The following is a 20937-nucleotide window of genomic DNA, read 5'->3' as shown; positions in this document are numbered from 1 at the left end:
GACCTCCACCTCTAAGAATAAGGTGGCTACAAAAACAGCAAAGAACAATAAAATGAATAAATATATAATAAAATTGATTAATACTTTTTACAAAACATATTTCTTTAAACTAAAAATGTCACATGATTGTAACATATTATGATCCCTAAAAGGGCATTCGTTATCTATATAGGATCTCATTGTATGTACATATTATATAAAATGTGTAAATGATTCGAATACAATTTTTTTTTGTAAAAAAATGCCAGAGTATTCTTCAGTTTTAATTGCCTTTTCTCATTGCTTTCACAATTTACGAAAAATGATAGCGTAGATAATACGCTAAAAATGATAATGAGCAATGATACCTAGAACATTTCATAAATTAACAATACATTATTTTAGTCAATAATTTTTTTAATCACAAAACACGATCAATAAATCTTGCACATTATTTAAACCAGTTTTACTGCAATCGACTATGTGAGGTATTGCTGTTTAAATAACCCATAAATATTTACAAATTGTATGTATATACATATTTATAAACATACAGGTTATTCAATTCGATAAAATCAATTTTACAAAGATATATTTCTTGAATTATACGGTGGATGAAAATGATCATGAAGCGGGTGTCCGAAAGTTTCTCCATTTTGACATTTAACCTCCGTCAGAAAAAGCATTAATTTGTAATTTCAATTTAAGAAAAAACATGCTTCTTCAGCTACCAATTACATGTTTGCCCTGCAGCATAAAAGGAGTCACATTTAACATTAAAGAACTTTATTTGTAAACTTTATTGTGAGTATTATCAAATGTAATTATTTCATGTTTGTCACTAGTTTGCAAATTCAAATATGGAGTTACGAAATTGAGTCCATCATATTGAATAACCTTGTAATATAAGTTATATGTAATGACAAATTCAATTGTTTGGTTAGTTAAAAAAGCTCTTAGTATATTAACTAAGAATGTCACCGATTGGTAAGAGTATGTATATGCGGAAACATTATTGTAAAGGGGAAATATAAATCACAGTAGTTGGAAACCTTATTCCTCGGAAGATTCTTGTTGAATAGATTCTGTGACACTATTCCTCTGGTTCGGGCGAACTAACCTCTCCGGATGCGTATGAGCTATCTGATTATAATCCTTGAACACTTCATTATATGTTTCATCGCCCATCACTCCCATTTCTGACTCCTTCATTTCATCATTCAGTTTTGTAAGGCGAAGTCTGTAATCATGCATAAAGAGATTTAGTCATTGTAATGTAACCCAAGTTTCATACAACTCTGTGGCTATAATGAAATATTCGAAAATTGTTACAGAATCATTGACTGTAAGAACTTACAGAGTAACAATATCAGCATTGGCATTAGCCACAGCTATATCCAGCGGAGTATTCCCTTCCGTATCTTGTAGCGATTGGTCAGCTCTATGACGTAGAAGCAAACACACCTGAAGAAAAATTCAAGGGTTTTTTTAATAAATATATATAGTAATATTATAGTTGATCCACCACGATATAAAGTGAAGAAATTAACATACTTGTGCAGTATTCCCAGCCTCCGTGGCAAGATGAAGAGCTGTTTTTCCGAGGGCATCCTGAACGTTGATACGTGATCCATTCATTAGCAAATACGAGCATGCCATGACAGAGCCCTGAACAAAGAAATAAGCATACTATTAAACAAAGTCAACTTTTATATACCTAATTAGTAACCCGCTAGTCAAACTTGGTAAAAACAAAAAGACAGCGAAGTTGCCAAAAAGAATAACGCTAAGCTTTCGGCAAGATTAAGTACATTTTAGCAAATAAACAAGTACCTACCAGTATATTATTAATATTTGAAGCGTTAACTATGAAATAAAACATTTTATTAAATGTTAGTAAATGATTGTACATAACCATTTATCTCTTTTCTATGTCTAGCGGTTTCGAGTAGTACTTGGCAATGAGACCAATTTATTAAGTCCCAATATGCTTAAAAAGATAAATCTAAGAATCGAGTATATTGTAAGTGCTGATATACAGACTAGAAACCATGTCTGAGACACAGAAAAGTAGCCAGAAACTGAAATGCAAGCAACAATTTATGGAATAACAGGTGCTCGGTGTATGTCTAAGAAACAGAATAAGAGATGAAAAAATTAGGCGCCGAACTGGAGTCGTAGATATCATGGAACGTACAGCAAAATTAAAATGGACAGGACACTTGGTGAAACAAAGTGATGACAGGTGGACACGCGGAATAATATAGTGGAGACCATGTGCAAACAACAGAGGTTAGAAGGCTGCGCCTTTAAAAAAGATGGGCCGATGACATTGCCTCGATAGCCGGTAGAAAAAAAAAAAAAAAAATAGAACATAAATGAAAAAACGGATACAAAGAAATGGAAACGTTTGGAAGAGCCTTTATCCAGCAATGAAGAAAACAAGGCTGAAGAAGAAGAAATTGGGTTTCTTGACATTTCATCCTTTAGCTAAAAACACCGGGTGCTTATTTTATTGAAAGCCCTGCTAAAGTACATCTTTAAATGTTTATCCATAAACGATCACCATTCAAAAACTCGTTTAATTCCTCTTCAATTTAATAAAATAAGCTGTTTTTTTGTCACCCTATGAAAAGAACAAAAATGAGTTACACGGTGTTGTTCGCTAAGCGATGATTTGAAAGTAATGGGGTTATCACTGTACTCACGCTCAGAACTGCGGCGTGTAGCGGGGTGCGGGAGAGATGCGAGGGGTGAGGGTGCGGCGTGAGAACGTCAGCTCCCAAAGCACGCGCCGCGCACATAACAGGCAGGTTGTGCGCTGCTGCCGCACGGTAGAGAAGCATGAACGGGCTCAGCACTGACATCTCTTCTTCTTCCTCTGTCATAAAAAACAGGAAATTAGATAAAAGAATAGTAATTGTGATAACAGAAAATGTAAAAAAAACACTTAACTTATTTTAATATCATATGTGAAAGGAGCTGTATTTTTAGGAAAAAAATAAACTAGTAAAAAACATTTTATATACTTTGTTTTTAAATTTTATTGTAAGCGAGCAGCTTAAAGCTGATATGCTTCAATCTTTTTTAACAAACGTCATCTGTTAGCGTATTTTAAACTTTCCAAAACCAATCATCCCATTTTTTAAGTTATTGAGACTACAAGTTAAGGCCAGATCTTGTGCAGCTTATTCAAACCATCAACAATCCTATTGCTCAGGAAATGCTTCCGGGGGTTTAGATTGAATCTGGTTGAAGACTGTTGTCTTAAAGTTGAGCATCGTGATTTAGTTTGAACATGTACTCCAAATTTGGGCAACTATAGTGATTATTTAGTATTATATGTGTCTATCAAGTCGCCCCTTTTTTGCCATTCCTGCAGCATTAAAATGTTTATAAAAAGTTAAAGAAATTACCCAAGATATTATCAGATTCCTCTCCCTCTGTGGAGTCCTGGTCACTGAGGGTAATGGCCGTCGGCCTGTCTGTTGAACTGAGTTCACTTCCAATAAGCAACACTCCCTCCCTCTCTCTGGCGGGGCTAATGGGATCGCTGGCTTCTCCGCTCGGGCACTTACTGGTGGAACTTTCAGAGCTAGGAGACATGTCCCCTGAAGAAAAACCTGCACCTAGAAATCAAATCAAAGTTCGGTGGATGTGTGCCTGTATGAAAAGCAATTTGAACCTTATAAACATGATTGAACACTGTAAACATATTAATTTCCCTCGTAAGTCAATTAAGCAGGTAAAGAAATCTATTTCGCAACAAAAAATAGTTTTAATGAGTTGGATATATGGTACCGTGGAGTAAAATATAGGTAATATAATTATGCTTCGCATATTATGGACCAAGATGGTGACGAACTCAGAGGTTTTACAAAGAGCCAATACCGAGAGAGAAAACTCTTGTTAAATGTTAAGATTCGTAAAATCTCATATCTCAAGCGATTTTAATGGCCAAAATAAGTATAAGAGGGGCTGGCAGCAGGCAAATATCTTGGCTGTGCAATATAAGAAATTGGACCGGAATGGTATGTGTAGAAGAACTGTTCCGGATAGCGCAAACAAGGGAAACATTTGCCACAGTGATCGTCAATGTCAAGGGGACCTGGTACGGCACACAAACAAGAAGAAGAATATGATTATCTATTGAAACAAGATTTTAAAAAGGGGGATCATCAATCACTTCAATGCAGCATTCTCAACAAAAAAAAATATTTTCTTTTTTTTATTTAAGTAATCAATAAAGAAACAAAACAATAAACATAAAGGATATTGAAAGCAGAAAAATAAGAAGGACCAAGGACTAGACAAGATTTTTTCAAGGAGTACAAACTATATTTATCCCTTATTGGCAGCCAAAGAATACGCGCTCTAGTGTCTCAAAGTCAAGACCACATTCAGACCATTGACTTCCTGTCGCATTAATTTTAAATAGATATTTGTGACACACTGACCAATTCATAACCTACTATTGTTAGAGATTAATTTCTTAGCCAGGATTTTTGAATGGTACCAAGGAGAGTTTCTCAACAAAGGGATTAATAATAACACACAATAATATTAAATCCAATAAACATACATAGATACCTACTTTAAAAATTGGTAAATAGTATTAAGGCCAGGAATAGGAATAGAATGTCAGATTTTTCCAAATGATAGTCGGGTCCAACTGTCGGAAGGCGTTCACGCCATGAATCTGTTGAAACAGTCAGAAATACACGTCCAATTTTATCTTCCGACTCGTCAGTTTGTAAGTAATAGTGGCGCTAGAGTGATAATACACTTGATTTAAAAGTTCATGAAATGAAGTTATCCTCATTTTATCAAGAAAAATATTAGGGTAGCGAAGTATGTAGTTTTGGATATGGATATGATTTTCTGTGGGCCTTCTTAAATTTAAGGGATGAATCTAATACCGTTGTTTTATTCGCATAAGCAAATATGCGATTGCTAAAAGTTCCTCGCTACACATATTCATATTTGCGATAGATTATAAATATTTTGTGCTGATTATACACAATGTGTTTCACTGGACACATCGGAAACAATTAAACCATAAAAATACAGACACGAGAATCTAAGGTGTATTTGGTATTTGTCTTATCTGATCAGACAATCAGAATCAAAATCTGACATATATTCCCGGCTTAAGTGGAGAGTGCAGAATTTACAAAAATACGAAAGAAAGCTCTCAAAAAGATGAAATAAACTACAAGCAGTCAGTAAGAATTTATTACCAGTAGAGTTGTCTTTCTCTTCCTCGACAATTCTCTTCTGCGGAGGCCTGGAGCGGGGGCGGCGGCGCACTCGCCTCACGGACCACTTGCGGCCGGGGGCTCCAGACGGGCCGTCGACAGAACTTTCTGCGCCCCCCTCAGCTTTCACACCCACAACAGAAGGCAGCTCGCTCACAAACATGAGAGACACATATTTTGCTTTTATCCAAGCTTCACGAACAGACCTATAAAAATAAATATTTGAAAAAAATATGGTTTATTATAGAAATAAAAGTTGAATGATACTTACATCCACAAATTATAACCAGGCTTAGGTGGCCACTTTACACACTGTGTAACATGCACTATTCTGTATAAATTAATTCGCTATTCAATTTAATTCACCGTTCAGTATAAAATATTCAAGAGCGAGAAAAAATGTTCAAAATAAATTATGAGTCCAAATATTCGTAGAGAGGTTGGATTCCACTCCCTTGGGAGTTATAAAGATCTAAATCTGGCCGAATTATTTCACCTAATAGGTAATGTCTTAAAAATTGTTTACTTCTTTTTATACCAAGGGTGGTATGCCAAACGCTCTCGCGGCCGTATTATCTCGCGTATATACATACAAAATACATGAGAGAAACTATTTTCTCATGCCACGAGAGCGGTTCAGAATAGCACCCCAGTTAGTTTAATCGACAATGTTTTGAGTATGTCAACATGTTTGTAGTTGATTTCACTTTTGATTAATTAATTTTGGTTGATTTCACTCCCCAGGGCAGTTATGGTGAACCTATGACCTGCAGGTCAGATGCAGGTTTTTTGAATGACCCACGAGTTGATTTTCATATACTTATTTTTTATTTTCTCCAAGTGATGCCACTGACTCGGTGATTCACGGGATAGTACTAAAAAAAACATCAACATAATTTGGCCCGCTTCTCAAAAAGGTTCACCATCATTTGTGCCAAGGGAGTTATTATTTATTGCAACAGAGAGGGAAAACATTCGATTGAAAGGTGTTTAAAGGCATTGCAATAAATTCGGAAGTAACTATCTTACCCAGAACAGTTAGGGGTGGCCCTTGTGATAGGAGAGTCGTCAGCTTTAGCCTCATACACCTGGTTCACGACCCGGTTACCGAGTTCCACCATCACCTTCACTGCATCCCCTTCCCACTCGTCCAGGGTGAGAGATCGCACCTTGCTGTGGTGCACCCCGAGAGAACGATGGACACCGGAACACTCTGGAAACATTACTTTATTATTATCTCGGCAGTATCTATTATAATGTCTAAATAAATAACTAAAGAATGTACCGTGGAAGGGAGTAATGGTATGTGAGGGTCGATTGATATGCACCACTCCTGACTTATTTCTTGTTTTTGATGTAGTCCCCTTGAACTTGTATGCATTTCTTCCAGCATTCCTCCAACATTCTATATATTCCTAGTAGAACATTTTAACGGTCTCTACGTATACTATCAAATCTGCATTTTGCAAGATTTACAGGAGAGCAAAAACAAAGCTTGATACTGTAGAATTGCCAAATATGTATCTATTGAAATACAATACACATGTTTGGCAATTCTGTATCTGATAGCTTTTTAAAAAATTATTGCACTTATTTTTTTAGTCTTTTTATTAAGAACCTATGTTTATGGTACATTTTTAAAAAAAAGTTTTTTGCAAATTTCTCAGTAACTCCTTCAATAGAGATTTCTAAGTATTCTTCTAGTCTCAAATATTTAACATAGTCTTTCGTGCTTTTCCTAATATGTTAGTAAAAGCTACATTTGTTTAGATATAGTATCAGACCTTTATAAATTTGATAGTCGAGTATTTTTTTTACCTATACAAAGTGTAATTCCTAGGTTTATGCTGGCCCAGCGGGGATTTGGATTCCCACAGTCACAACAGACATTGTTTCCAGGAATACTCAGCAACTGTTCCCACATTCTACAAAGAAAAATAAAAAGCTTTAAATCCAGAACTTTTAACATAAAAAAAAGGATTTTCGATTCAGCGATCTCCTCCAAATTTAAAAAAATCGGAAATCAAAGAAATCATTTTTAAAGATTCTAAATTTTCTCATTCTTAATACATATTGCACGCCGCCGCAGTAGGTACGACCTACTGATGCATCAAACGGCCATATATTGATAAGTTAAAAGAAAAGGGGATTTCCGATGATTCTAAATTAAGCATTGTTCAGCTTTGAACAGACCTATGCCGATTGTGAATATTTTTTTCTACCAAACTGCAGGGCTACATTCAAAGGTTAAAAATCTGAAGATAAAATGTTTTTTTTATTTTTACAAAGAGTCTTTATTGGTAGTACCTTTAATTAGATGGAATACTCACTTGACTTTCCTGGTAGCCTGGTGGTTGGGGGTGTTGTTAAAGTGGTTGGAAGGCGGGTTTAGTTCTCGGGGACGGGTGTCAGAGACAGGTAAGGTGCACATTCCCCTCTGGATGGCAACTCGGATCCCACTCTGCAGAGCGCCAATCCAAGCCAAGAGCATTTCTTCAGAGTCAGCCTGCAGCATGTGGCTCCTGTAAGAATTCCTTATCTCAGAACTTTTTGTTGAACGGAGCAATCCTTTATTGCAAATTGGTGTTGAAAAATAATAATGATTTAAATTTTCAACTCATCATTCCCTTTCCGCACCTAATAGTGTATAGGGCACTGCATTGGTACACCAGTCGCAGCGTATCTTGATATTTTTTGTTATGTGAAGGTAAGATGATCAGTCTAACACTTCAGGTACCAGTTCAGGAATTATGAAATATTCTAGTGTGAAAACACCCTTTTGAATAAATATTCCATATCAACTCGAACCCGAGACCTCTTGCATGGTAGGCAAACGCGCTGACTATTACACCACGAGGCCAACAGTGCAAATACTGATACAATATCACTATGGTACTGCCATAATGATACCTAACAGCATTTAAAAGGTTGAAAATTGAATAAATCAGTTTGGAACAGGTAATTTCAATATGACTTTCAAGAAATAATACAAATTAAGCTTGTAACAAATTTCCTTACTTGGATGGAGAAAGTACTTCAAAACAAAATCTCCTCTCTCCTTCTACAACGGGTTTCACAGTACAAAGTCGAAGGTCTTCTTCCATAACCGTGACATGTATTTCTCCTGTTCTTTTCCTGAAATATTCCAAATGGAAAAAGCATTAGTTATCATTTTTAAATAATTTGTGCCGGTTGTAGTCCAGAGGTAGTGTTAAGGACTTCAGATTAGGAGGTCCGAGATACGTTCTCTGATTTACTACTATGCAATAAATAAGCATTTAAAAAAAATTCAGATGTTAGTATTTCTAAAAATAAAAACTCTTAATCCAGTTCAAAATAATGGTGGATGTGAAAATCATTTTTTATTCATATCATGCTTTAATATACAAATATTCGAACTCTTAACATGTGCAAGTTAAGCCCAAATATTTTTGGTAAAAAAAAAACATTGATTAAATCAATTTATTCCATTTTTTAATCTGTTTTCAAATTATTGAGTCATTTACATTATGAGAACACAAGGATTCGGTCAAATCTGATTATTTCCTTTAACAGGATAATAAATTACTTTTTAAAATGTTTTTTTCGAGCATAGACTTTTTTTAAAGTTATTATTTAAATAAAACAACAAATTTTAATTAATTTGGTTTTTTATTAATGATATAATAAAATGTAAATACTAAATAATGTGAAAATATTAATAATATTTACAGCACTTTCTTTATAAAACAATTTACATATTGAATCCAATGAGGAAGTTCAGTGTTACAGAAAATTGGATGTAAAAAATGTTTTCTTACGCATGGTAAAAATTAGAGCATTAAATTGTACGGTGAAGTTTCTTTAAAATGAATAAAAAAATAAATAAAAATGATTTTAGTAAAAAGGAACTTTTTTGAGTGACATAAATTTCCGGATCCCGGGAAGATAATTCACCAATCAGCACTCTCAATCACTCAGCAATCAACTCATTGAAGAAGACATGTGACGTCACACGCAAGAGTAATTTCAAAATGACAAAGCCTTAAAAAATTATAGTGCTGATAATACAACATATAAAAATATATTTCTTAAATTTTTGTCTTAGTTAGGATAGTCTATTAACAAACACTTTTTTTTAAAAAGCACTGGACTTTCTCATCTCACATTATTTAATATTGTATAAGTTTATTAGTTTTCGGTGCCCATTTTCCATGCCAAAAAAAATACTTTAAGAAATGAAATAATTATAAATTTGTGTACCTGTAAACCAATTGATTATCATACAAGTAGAACCATCTCCGATTCCATGTTTTGAAGGCATTTGAGGTCCTTTTATACAAGTACCCTTGCATGCGCGCCTTTACTGCCGCCTTGGAAGAGGGCAGAGTCATGGTGTCTGTCCCTTCACTCTCTTTCCCCGAAGTATTACAACCAGGCAAGGCAGTATCACGACTATTGACAATGCTGTGCCGATTCTCCATTTCTTTTTCCAAGTCTTTAGTTTCTAATCGCATTTTGGCCACCTGAAAAATTATTACACTGAAATATTCATGCTTTAATTGAGAGATGTCCGATGGTCAAAATGTTTTATAAAAGATTTTAACTAGGTGTATATATATTTCTTTGTATTTGATAAATTATCGCTTAAAATGTCAAAAGACTTTTATATGCAATTCAATTGCTCATTATGTCATACAAAGTTATATATTTAATCACAATTATTTGTACAGCTTTGTAAAGCATGTGTACAAAGAAGTATTAAAATATATTTATTTATAACCACCTATAATAATAATAATGGGCCAAATTTAACAGATTTATGCCAGGTTTTGTGTTAAATGCCGAATTAACTGCCAAATTCTCAATTTTTATTTTAGATCAGTATTTGGATTAAAAAGATTGTGTTTGCATTTAAACATTATGTAACAGAAAAAAATCTGTGCCCAGGCGGATGAAGAATACAGTTCTGTGTGAAATAGAACCAGAACCCTGGACGAGTGTTTTCAACTTGACGGCTACTCTCGGGTAAAAATCCTGAATAAGAAAATCAAGTGGAGATAAGTCCACCTCGTTATGTAGTGGTTGGTGTGTTCGCCTTCCATTCTTGAGGCCACGGGTTCGATTCCTGGCAGGGTGAACATGAAATATTGATTTTGAAGGATGTTTAAACTGTAATATTTCATAGTTCCGGACTAGCACCTGAAGCGTAAGACCTTACCTTTATGTAGCAGATGATTTAAATACAATGCATTTGGCTTACAAATGCAGTGCGCTCTGTACCACTGGGTGCAGAAAGAGGAATGATGATGATGATCAACATTTTATTTTTCTTATAAATATTATAATTTTTTATGAAGTTATGAACATTATGAACTTATTTCAATTGTTTTTTTAAGTCAACAATTTGATTTGGTCCTGAACCTGAAACCCTTATTTTTTATTTGATATAATTTTTAGCCAGTAGAACAAATTAATATCTAAACTGGCTAAAAATTAATATGAATGATACTGTTACATACCTACTGGTAGAAAAATACAGATAAAAAAAATTAATCAACTAATTTGATAAAGATGAAACTATTTCTTCGTTATTTTAGTAAATTGATTGAAAATAATTTTAGTGGATGCAGTAAAAGGCAAATAAAACTGCTTACATCTTCTGCTACACTTTTAAGAAAGGGGTCGAGATCTTCACAGAGGTCAGCTCCTTGGTGATAAAATGTACAACACGCATGCATATACGACAGGAACTGCAAAAAAAAAATATTTTAAGAATCAATTAAACCACAAACAAGTTGAAATAATATTTGAATAAGTAATGATAAAAACAATATTATACTTTTATGGAAACAAGTTTAGAAATAAAGTATACTGATTTTGTATACAGGAGTATGTCAAATTATTTGGCTAATTTAGATACATAGTACTGTTTTTGTGAGAAATTATATAAATATTGTGAAGTGAAAAATCTATTATTACATTAATTATTCTTTTATTTATTTATATATACGCCAAGCGGGCATTTTTAAGAACATATTTTTACGTAGAAAATTATTATATAAGAAAGTAGAAAGAAACGATGGTATATAGTAGACTTGGTGGGATTGGAAGCGGGAGAGAGGTGTTTATAATTGAATTTGATTAAGTGATTGTATGAAAGAAGACAACTTGTTATCAAAGAAATCAAGACTGGTATGTTTGTTGGCAGACCTAATGGGCCTGCCACACACTCGACGAGTGGTATGGGAAGTAGCGAGGAAAGGAGGCAGAGACGTAGTGTGGCAACATTATTCGTCATGCCGCTCGTCATGCTCCTCGTCGTGCCCATCGCTCCCTATTTTGTCGGTTTTTTGAGCGCGAGTCAAAGGGCCGGCAATATGAGCGCGAGTGGGGGCCCCGTAATCGCGCGGTCACAGTACGCATCGAGCGCTCACACAAGACGCTCACGTCATTTTTAAATGATGTATATTTCTTTGTATGACATTTTTTTTACTATTTGTTGCAAATTTTTTTTTACAATATACAGAAGAGGTGAAACAAAGTAACTATTAAAAAAATAAAGGATAATTATATATAAATGAAATACATATTAAATGTAAAAATAGCAAACAAAAATCCCACAAAGGCATGGCCTGTTCGTGGGTATACAAGAAATGTTTATGAATTTTTGCTCCTATAATAAATAGACAGATATAATATTTTTGTGTTATATAAGAAAGAGAAAAAAAATATTCTGTTAAAGACTATGAGGTACTTTTTTATTTTATGGTAATTAAAAAAATATATAAAAAACATAAAAATATTCCACCATTCCATATTTATCGTCCATTGTATAGAAAGACAAATGACAAGTGCGGAACGTCGCGATTAATTGCGCGAGTAGAGCAGTGTGTGGGCGGAGAGGGCAACATCGGGCGAGAAGGCGGCAGCGCAAGGGGCATGAGCATGAGCAGCGCAAGGAGCATAGTGTGGCGGGACTATAAGAATTCTGGGCATAGGGGAATGAAAACCATAGTTGGTTCTATGGTTATTGGTATGAAAGAGTAAGTTTTGTCTGAGGTTTCTAGTTGGGATATTTAATTTTATTAAGCTCAGTAGTTCAGGCGCATCCAAGAGTAAGTTGAGATTTTTAAATAGGACTAGAAGGTCGGATTTATTTCGACACATAATGTTATAAACCAAATCAGGAAACTACAAAATAATATAGGGAAAAACTAATTAAGTGTACAATTAAAGTGATTGAGGCGGCCTCCGTGGTGTAGTGGTCAAGACGCTTGACTCACGCACGGAAGGTTCCGGGTTCGATTCCCGGTGAGAACACAAAAATTTTAAAATGTTATTTTTCTCAAGCCTGGTTGTTCTGTAATGTAATTCGCCACTGTAATTGGGCCTCCTGGCCTGTTGTGGTGCAAAAAAAAAAAAAATGAAAATGAAAAATGAAATGAGATATGTAGGTCATTCAGCGGTAATATTTATGTAATAATTTATTAATATTGGAAGAAATCCATTCAGTTTTTTTAATTTTATGAGTACTTACCAAAAATATTGTTTAGGCAGTAGGTACAAATTGTTTTATTTTTTACACTACATAAATCTTCTTACTAAAAAATGTGATATTTTAGAAATACAGGTTGATACATTAAATGCAAAAATGAACAGACTGGTTATATGACCCATCTTTAGTACACAGAAAAAGTATTATCATTTCACTTATCAAAATTATTGCCATAATTTATGTCTAAACATGCAAATAATTCTTAGATAACAAAATACTTATCTGAGCATTCTATACCTAACGGCTCCGGAGTTATTTTATGATATAGATTTTAATTTGTTGATAGCAAATGTCATTTTTTTAGTTAGCATTTAAGTATGCATTATAAAATTCATTAATTTCTTGAAAAATTGTATACTTTACCCAGACTGATTTGTAGTTGAATAAAAATTTTGTAAGTAAATTTTGGCATTCTCAATACTATGAAGAGTGTTGATTATTTCATTCTGAGATAATTAAGACAATATCAGGATATAAAAGACCAAATAAATATATTGATGGTATCCTTATAACTCAGATATTTTATACAATTTATCTAGAGATAAAATAATATGTACATTCCAAAAGCTAGTATTTTATGAATTGTACAAAATGTTGTTGTACCAAGTACATTTAACGACATATAATAAATAGACCTGTTATTCCTATAATATTGCATTGCCCTCAACAATAAAAAAAAAGAGAGAAATAGCAAATCACTATATGCATGCAATGTGATACTGCAATAGCGCATAATTGTCAATTGAATTTTTTGGCAGGATATCCTAAAAAGTGTTTTGTTAATATATTACTTAAGATTTTTACCAACCAAAAATATTTATTTAACTTTTTGTACATAATGTTATTTGTACATTGGCGGGCTTATTGCCAAATGGCAATTTCTTCCAACCAACCAATAAAATAAAAGTTTTATTTTTATAATTCAAGTTACAGAACATATTCAATAGAAAAAAGAATAAAAAGCTAAAGATATATAAAAATAGAAATAAACGTATTTGTTTATAAATAACCTTAAATCAGAACTATAACTCAATGGGAAAAGGGAAAAAAGAGGAAAGAGGAAAAAGGAAAGGAGGAGAGATTAAGGAAGAGAAAGGAGATGTTTTTTCAGACATGATTTAAACAGAGATAATGTAGTAACATCTTTGATGGTGGATGGGAGATGATTCCACAGTCGAGCCGCATGGACACTATATGAGTTAGAGAAGAAAGAGGAATTGTGGATGGGTATTAAGAGAGTGTCTTGAGAATTAGAACGAAGAGGTAAACCATGAACTGATAAGCCGGTGAACTGATAATACCAGTGGAGTATCAGAAAAACCATCATTATTCAGAGTAAAAATAGCAATAATTAAAAACGAACGGCTCTGAGTCCCTATAATGAGTTTATTTCAGTAAAACATTTTCGTAAAAAAATCAGGTCATGCGGTATTGCAGTATCACCGATGATATGTAATTCGTTACCATAGAAACAACACTAGCACGCAGCTGCCAAAATTTATAAAAAATATCTTAATTGGATTGTATTTATGAATAAAACGACACATCAGTTTGGTTTTTCAGAGTTTCAGTGCGATTAAATCACATGGACAGCATATTTCTGCGTAGGATCACGTCTGATCATGATGAAAGTCCATTAGAGAATGAAGGCATGAAAGGCAATTACCCACGAATTGAAATGCCATTTTCTTTGCACTAGTAACGTGTCTATTTAATTATATGTCACTGACAACATTACTATATTTCATTCTTATCTACTAAATTACTATACTAAAAAATCATTTCCTGAAACAGTTCCTCGGTAACCCTTTTGTAAAATTATCCTTAAAAATTTCTGAGATTTATCCACAATATATGTTTTATTTATTTTGAATTGTATAGCTCTATATATCTGATTACGTCTCAATCTAATTAATTATAACTGTTCCAGAATGAGTTTGCAAACTCATGGGAGTACAATTATGTCATGGGCATATTTTGTAGTTTGAATTTTTTTTTTTAAACTTTTGATTGATATTTAAACTACACTTCAGGCGTTGCCTAGTAGGTGATTTGGTTCAGCCGGACGAATCTCACCCGAGTGATAAAGGTTTCAGCTCTTTTACTTCACAAAAGTCAACAGATGGAAGAGTTGAGGAAATGTGGATGTTCAAACATGGGCAGAATGGTGAATGTTACAGTGTGTAAAGTGGCCACTTAAACCAGCCAATGACAGGTCATAAGCCCTGTAAATGCGTAGACTTCCATATTCCCTTCTCAAAAATATTTTCCCGCTCTGTTGAAATAAATTTAGATATTTAAACTGTTAATTACTTTTTCTAATTCTATTTTGGTTCTTATTGATTTAAATTTTAAAACAATTTAATTGCACACTTGAAATACTCTCATTGTAAACATATCGTTACTAACATAACATTATAACTTTCACTACATAAGAGGCATAAATGCAACATATTTTTGTTTGTAAACTTGATTAATCAATATATAAGTAACATTAATAATGTATAAATAATTATGCATAAAAAATAAATTAAAATATTTATATAATTGGTGGTGGGAAAAACTCAGGAAAATGAATTTTCCCCGCGGAGGCACCAGCAGGTGCAGAAGCGAAGCCTTTCGGCTTCTATGATACTAATGAGAAGTGGACTGTATTTTTTCTATAGGTTATAATCAATTAATAACAATGCGATATGAGGTGTCAGCTGTCATTCACAAACCTTACCAAGAAAGATGGACTAGGATAATAGTCGTCCATTTGGTAAAAAACATTCTATGATTATTGACCACGAAGTTAGCTACAGATTACAGCAATACAACGGGCCGTAGGTACTTGGGTTGAGAATTTCTAGTGTAAACCGAAAGTGTACAAATACAAACCAAAAATTTGGAACGCTTTTTTTCTATGCAATAAAGCTTAAGGGCTTCTCTAGAGAATTATTACTCTGAGGGATAGCTACTAATCTGTTCCAGTCTTTATTCTCCTTCTTGTAGCAGCCTTTCCTTGGTAAGATCCTTACACAATATTAAAGATACGGCGCCTATACATGTAACGTCTTCAGCGGTGAACTTCAAGACATCACACAGGCGTAATCAGATTCAAATTCAGGAATGACTTAGGTTGCAGATTCGACAGCGGTTGAGAAGGGACTGGCGAGGATGGGTAGGCAGGTGGTAAGTGGGTTATATGTTGAGTTTATACAAATACGCGGGGCCAATAGGATTATTGAAAATACTTGGTATTTTTTTTCTCTTTGTTGTATCATGTATTAAAATTGCAATGATACTCACTGTGGCTAATATTTCATGCCTCTTTCGTGCTCTTATCATGGTGAGAGCGTGAACATAATCCAGAGCCGTGTGACGGAAGCATGAACGAGTTGCAGAAAGCAAATTTGCAGCCTCTTCCATTTCTATTGGACGATTTTTGGTTGCCTAAAAATGTAAAAATAAATTCACATGTGCACTTAAAAATACTGTGGGTATTCTGAGAAAACCCATCAGGTCAAAATTTTGTCATGTTAACTTAATGATGAGAAAATTTTGTAAACACTATAGAAACTGTCTGTGTCCAGGATGTGAAGAATACCGTTCTGTGAGTGAAATAGAACCAGAGCCCTGAATGGTACTCTAGGATAAAAATCATGAACAAGAAAACCAAGTGCAGTCCACCTGGTAGTGGCTCATTCGCCTACCATGCGTGAAGTCCCAGGATTAAATCCTGGCAGGATGTAAAATATTGATTTCAAAGGTGATTTTACACTGCAATATTTCATTGCTCCTGGACTGGCATCTAAATTGTAAAACTGATCACCTTACCTTTTATATAACAGGAGTGATCTGGATATGTTGCAATTGAGATACTAGTGCAATGCCCAATGCACCGCTGGGTGTGAATAGAGAAATGAAAATAATGATGATGGGTACTGCTATGCTAACTTATTTGGTCTTATTATCTTTTGAACATAAATAAAAGTTATTTTTATGAAAAAACATGTTTTTTTATTAAATTAATATGAACAAAAAAAGGACTTGGTGAGTTCAATGCATTTTCCAAAGATTATTCAATTCCTGTACATAATATTATTTTATAGTACTAATTCATTTTATTTTATTCGGACGTTCAACAAGGATACATACAATTTTTAAGTAAGCATTGGTATCATTCTTCATATATATATATATATCTTCAATTATAGAACTCCACCATCTTTCTGTGAGTAGTTTAATTAAACAAATTTGAGTAATAACACAGATTGGGTTAAAGATAAGACTTGTTGTTTTTTAATGAACAATAAAAAGAAACTAAGAAGTAATAAAGGAAACTAAAATTAATTTACATTCACAAAACTAAAGATTAGATATTTGATTTTAGAAACACAAATATTTTTGCTGTAATTATTTACTGAATCATTTACAAAACAATTTTCTAATATGTTTTTATAAAATATTAAAAGGTAGTTTTATTTGTAAGAAAAATAAACGTTGTTCTTTTTTTAAATAAAAATGGTACTAAAATAAATGGTAATAAAAAAGAATTGAATTATTTTTTCACAAACGTAAAATTATTCGACTGTCTATTGTGCTGTTAACTTATTAAATATATTTATATAGAATTGACTTGATCTCGACTTTTATTGACTATAGAGCAGAACTCCGTTTATCCGAACTCCAGTCATTTGGATTGCCAAATATCCAGATCATTATCAGAAAATAAAAAATAAAGGAGAAGTTCTTAATTTTAATTTAATTGTGCAATTAACTTTGCTGGACATGTCTAAGTAAATTTATAATGTGATTCCAGCTCGCTGTATTATTTTCAAAGCAATGAAATCTAGCACTCTTTAATCCGGATAATTTGAGTTTTACTGTATTATGGTTAATTTAGGCAGAAAAAATTAAGATAGAAACCTGCGAATTTTTTGTGAGTGATGTATCCAAATCAGTTGAAATCTTCTCAAAATAGTGCTTGCTCTCTTTTACTCCTTTTATGTCTCTAAAAAAGATAATTTAATACTTAATTTGAATGCATTATGTGCAAAATATGTTATTAGCATATTCAGTAAAACTGTTTTTAATTAAATATTAAAATATTACAGAAAAGGGAAAATAATATCTTGCACTACATAATACTTTATATTTTAAGTTTATAAATACTTTTGTGAAAAACTCTAATAAAAATAACTCCATAATGCAAAATTATTTGCCGTTTGGGTTTACAAAGCTCTGGAATAAAATCTAATTGTACTAATAATGGTAATCTTGTTTATGTTGCGGCTGGATGTAATTTAATCCAAATGTGAAAAATGATTTACAATCACAATCATTTTGTCTCACATAGAAAATAAAACATTTATTATTACACCTAAATTAAAGTGAATGATAATGTATCCGTAGGTGTATTATTTATTCTTTAAATATATTATGCCCTGTAATATACATAATAGAAACTTCAAATCCTTATTTTTGCTTAAGCATTTTAGATACAAGATAATAATAAGGAACCATTTCAGTAATTGTTACTAATGCATATGTTTTCTTATTTTAATTATTTTAGTTGAGTTTCAGTCCTGTAGCTATTGTCGCAGACTCGCGGATCAGAAGTCCGAGATTCGAACCCCGCTCGACTACAACTTGTATTTTAAAAATAAATATTTGTGTTCTCATGTTTTTACCCAATACCTTTATTTTATATAATTTACCCAAGTTTTGAATTTTGAGGAGCATTTTCAACGAGTTGTAAATAACTCACTATTAGAAAGAGTGAATCAAGTTGGGGTAGAGTGGGATTCGAACCACAGACCTTTGAGCCGTCAAACATGAAAGTTGTGGATGTCCCAAAAATTAAAAATCAGAATACATGATGATTAAAAATAATAAAATAAGTAAACATTTTTAATGACAAGCAGGACAAACAAATGAAAAACATTATGAAGAAAGTGTGATGTAAAGAAATTTTACTAAATACATGCAATACTAATAAGAGGCCAAAATGTCTCCCAATATAGAGTGATTTCTATAATTTTAAGATTTGTGCATTTAATTATATGTCTTACACTTTGATAAAGGCAGTCAAGTTTTTTAGCACAGTCCTGGAAGCTTGATCGAGGAGAATGGTGTGAAATTTATTCATTTCTTGTAGTGTGTGAATGAGTCTGTTCAGGGCGGACATAACAGGAGCTTCTTGTCCGAACTGTAAACTGAGTTCCCACAGAGAATTTGCAAATAAGCTGGAATTCAATAACAAAAACTAACGTCACAAAACATACAGCACAAAAATTTTATGCATCCAACCCAAAATATTTGCAATTCACACATTTTATAGACATTCACTGGATTTCATTTATCAAAACATTCAATAGCTTCATTGTTTTTATGTTTCAAAAAAGCAGCTTAAAGCTGATATGCTTAAATCGTATTACTGATAGGTAGGCGTATTTGAATTACATAATAATGTTTTAAATTTAACAAAATGCACCTAGTTTTATTTTGAAGTTATTAACTCTTATGTGGCTATGTCGTGTAAGTCTCCATAGAATACAAAACATGATATATCTCTCTTATTTTATAAAATAATGAAATCGTATTTTGCTGTAACAGGCCTAAATTATTTGGCTAGTTTTATAAAATATGAAAAATAGATTATTAAACAGTACAGAACATTACAATAAATTTTTGTTTTTAAATACTCGTATTTCAAAATATATTGTCTTTTGCTTAATGTAACAAGGATTTCCAGGATTTTTTAGCAGTCTTCTAAGAGTTAAGATTACACATTGAAACTAGTTATTGTGTTACAATGACTTATTGTCAATTCAATTCATTATTTTTTCAATTCAACAACCCTATTGCTCATTAAATGTATTCATAGATTCAGATTGAAATGGATTTTCTATTTTGTGACGAAAACAAGTATCTTGTTTTAGTATAAGGAATACAAATCATATCAGTTTTGTTAATAAAATACATAATTATTCCAAACCTGATATACATAAAAAGGCTCATAAAAAAATAACCGAATATTGTCAATTAGATTGGATTGCTAAAAAAAAAAATGCGTTAGACAACACATCAGGTTTAAATCATTGCTGAATAAATTTATACTGTTTCTAAGTAAAAAGCTTACACTTTTTCAATCTAAATATTAGAAAAAAACTAGAATTAAAATTTTAGAAAATAAGACAGTGGTGAAAATTAAGCCACTATCCACAGAACCACAACCCATTTTTTATGTTATCATCAGAGTGAATACATGATATGCAAGCATTTCATATTAAACATTATTTAACGTGAAAACATCATCTAAATAGCATTTTCCGGCACTGTCGTGTCACAAATTCACTATTTATTCACATTGTATCATTGTTTATAGCATAAAATAAGTAAGTGTTTGAAGTCAGTCAGTTAAAAATCTAACATAAACAAAGCTCTAATTTGTATATTATATCAAGTCGATTAGAAAAAATGATTTAAGTAACGAAAACAACATTGATTAAACAAACAGGATGTGTTGGAAACAGGGAAACATAATAACACGAATAGGTACATGCGTGCATGAATCGTGTATATAAGGAGACAAATTATTTTATAAAAACCTTTGTTGTGCGACGTATGCTTTTCCATTATCGATCATAAGACCGCACATTTTTAAAACTTTATCCAGTTTCAATTCTAACTGTTCAATGCTAGTCTCTTCTTCCTCCAATTGAGATCTAAAGGTAAAAGAGCGAAAAAAATTAGTTCGGAATACATTTTGCGCTAGTTAAAAACACTACATTTGTAAAACACTACCGAAATTTTGGAGAATCGCGAAGACATTCGTCAAAATCTATAGCGGTCGGCATTTTGAATTAGAAAAGATAAATTATTTTCTAAAATACTAATCGTTTACTAATACTAAAATAATAGCGAACTCTAAAGTTAACGTCAATGTCAATGTCTGTCACCCACTAGCACTCAGTGTTGTAAGCAACCACAAGAATAATGTGCCATATTTAAAAAAATCTATCACAATTCAGTGCTTTGCCTACCTAGATTCGTAAATTTTAAAAAGTGCAATAAATATAATATCTGAATTAGTAATTAGATATTTATACATTAAGATAGGTTTTTCAGAGGAAATACGTATGGATTTTTTTATTTTTAACAAAATCCTCAACTTAT

The 20937-nt window shown here is 32.6% G+C and overlaps 1 protein-coding gene across 1 annotated transcript; it reads right to left on the bottom strand.

Annotated features, from left to right (window-relative positions):
* Positions 1-279: 279 nt before the first annotated feature.
* CenB1A (Centaurin beta 1A) lies at positions 280-20735 on the bottom strand. The gene is made up of 17 exons (XM_088236424.1): positions 20566-20735; positions 20370-20486; positions 18831-19004; positions 17686-17770; positions 16066-16209; positions 10874-10969; positions 9480-9742; positions 8256-8372; positions 7568-7759; positions 7056-7162; positions 6267-6450; positions 5220-5443; positions 3396-3608; positions 2688-2860; positions 1534-1647; positions 1337-1443; positions 280-1219 (listed from the first exon to the last, which is right to left on the bottom strand). The coding sequence occupies exons 1-17, from the start codon at positions 20616-20618 to the stop codon at positions 1033-1035; spliced, it is 2550 nt and encodes an 849-aa protein (XP_088092550.1). The 5' UTR covers positions 20619-20735; the 3' UTR covers positions 280-1032.
* Between the last annotated feature and the right edge of the window lie 202 nt (positions 20736-20937).

Source organism: Micrasema longulum, unplaced genomic scaffold, assembly GCF_059751315.1.
Source record: "Micrasema longulum isolate JH-2025_06_02 unplaced genomic scaffold, ASM5975131v1 h1tg001557l, whole genome shotgun sequence".
In the NCBI taxonomy this organism is placed as follows: domain Eukaryota; kingdom Metazoa; phylum Arthropoda; class Insecta; order Trichoptera; family Brachycentridae; genus Micrasema; species Micrasema longulum.
Note: the sequence above shows the minus strand (reverse complement) of the source record. Positions and strands in the feature narration are given on the sequence as shown.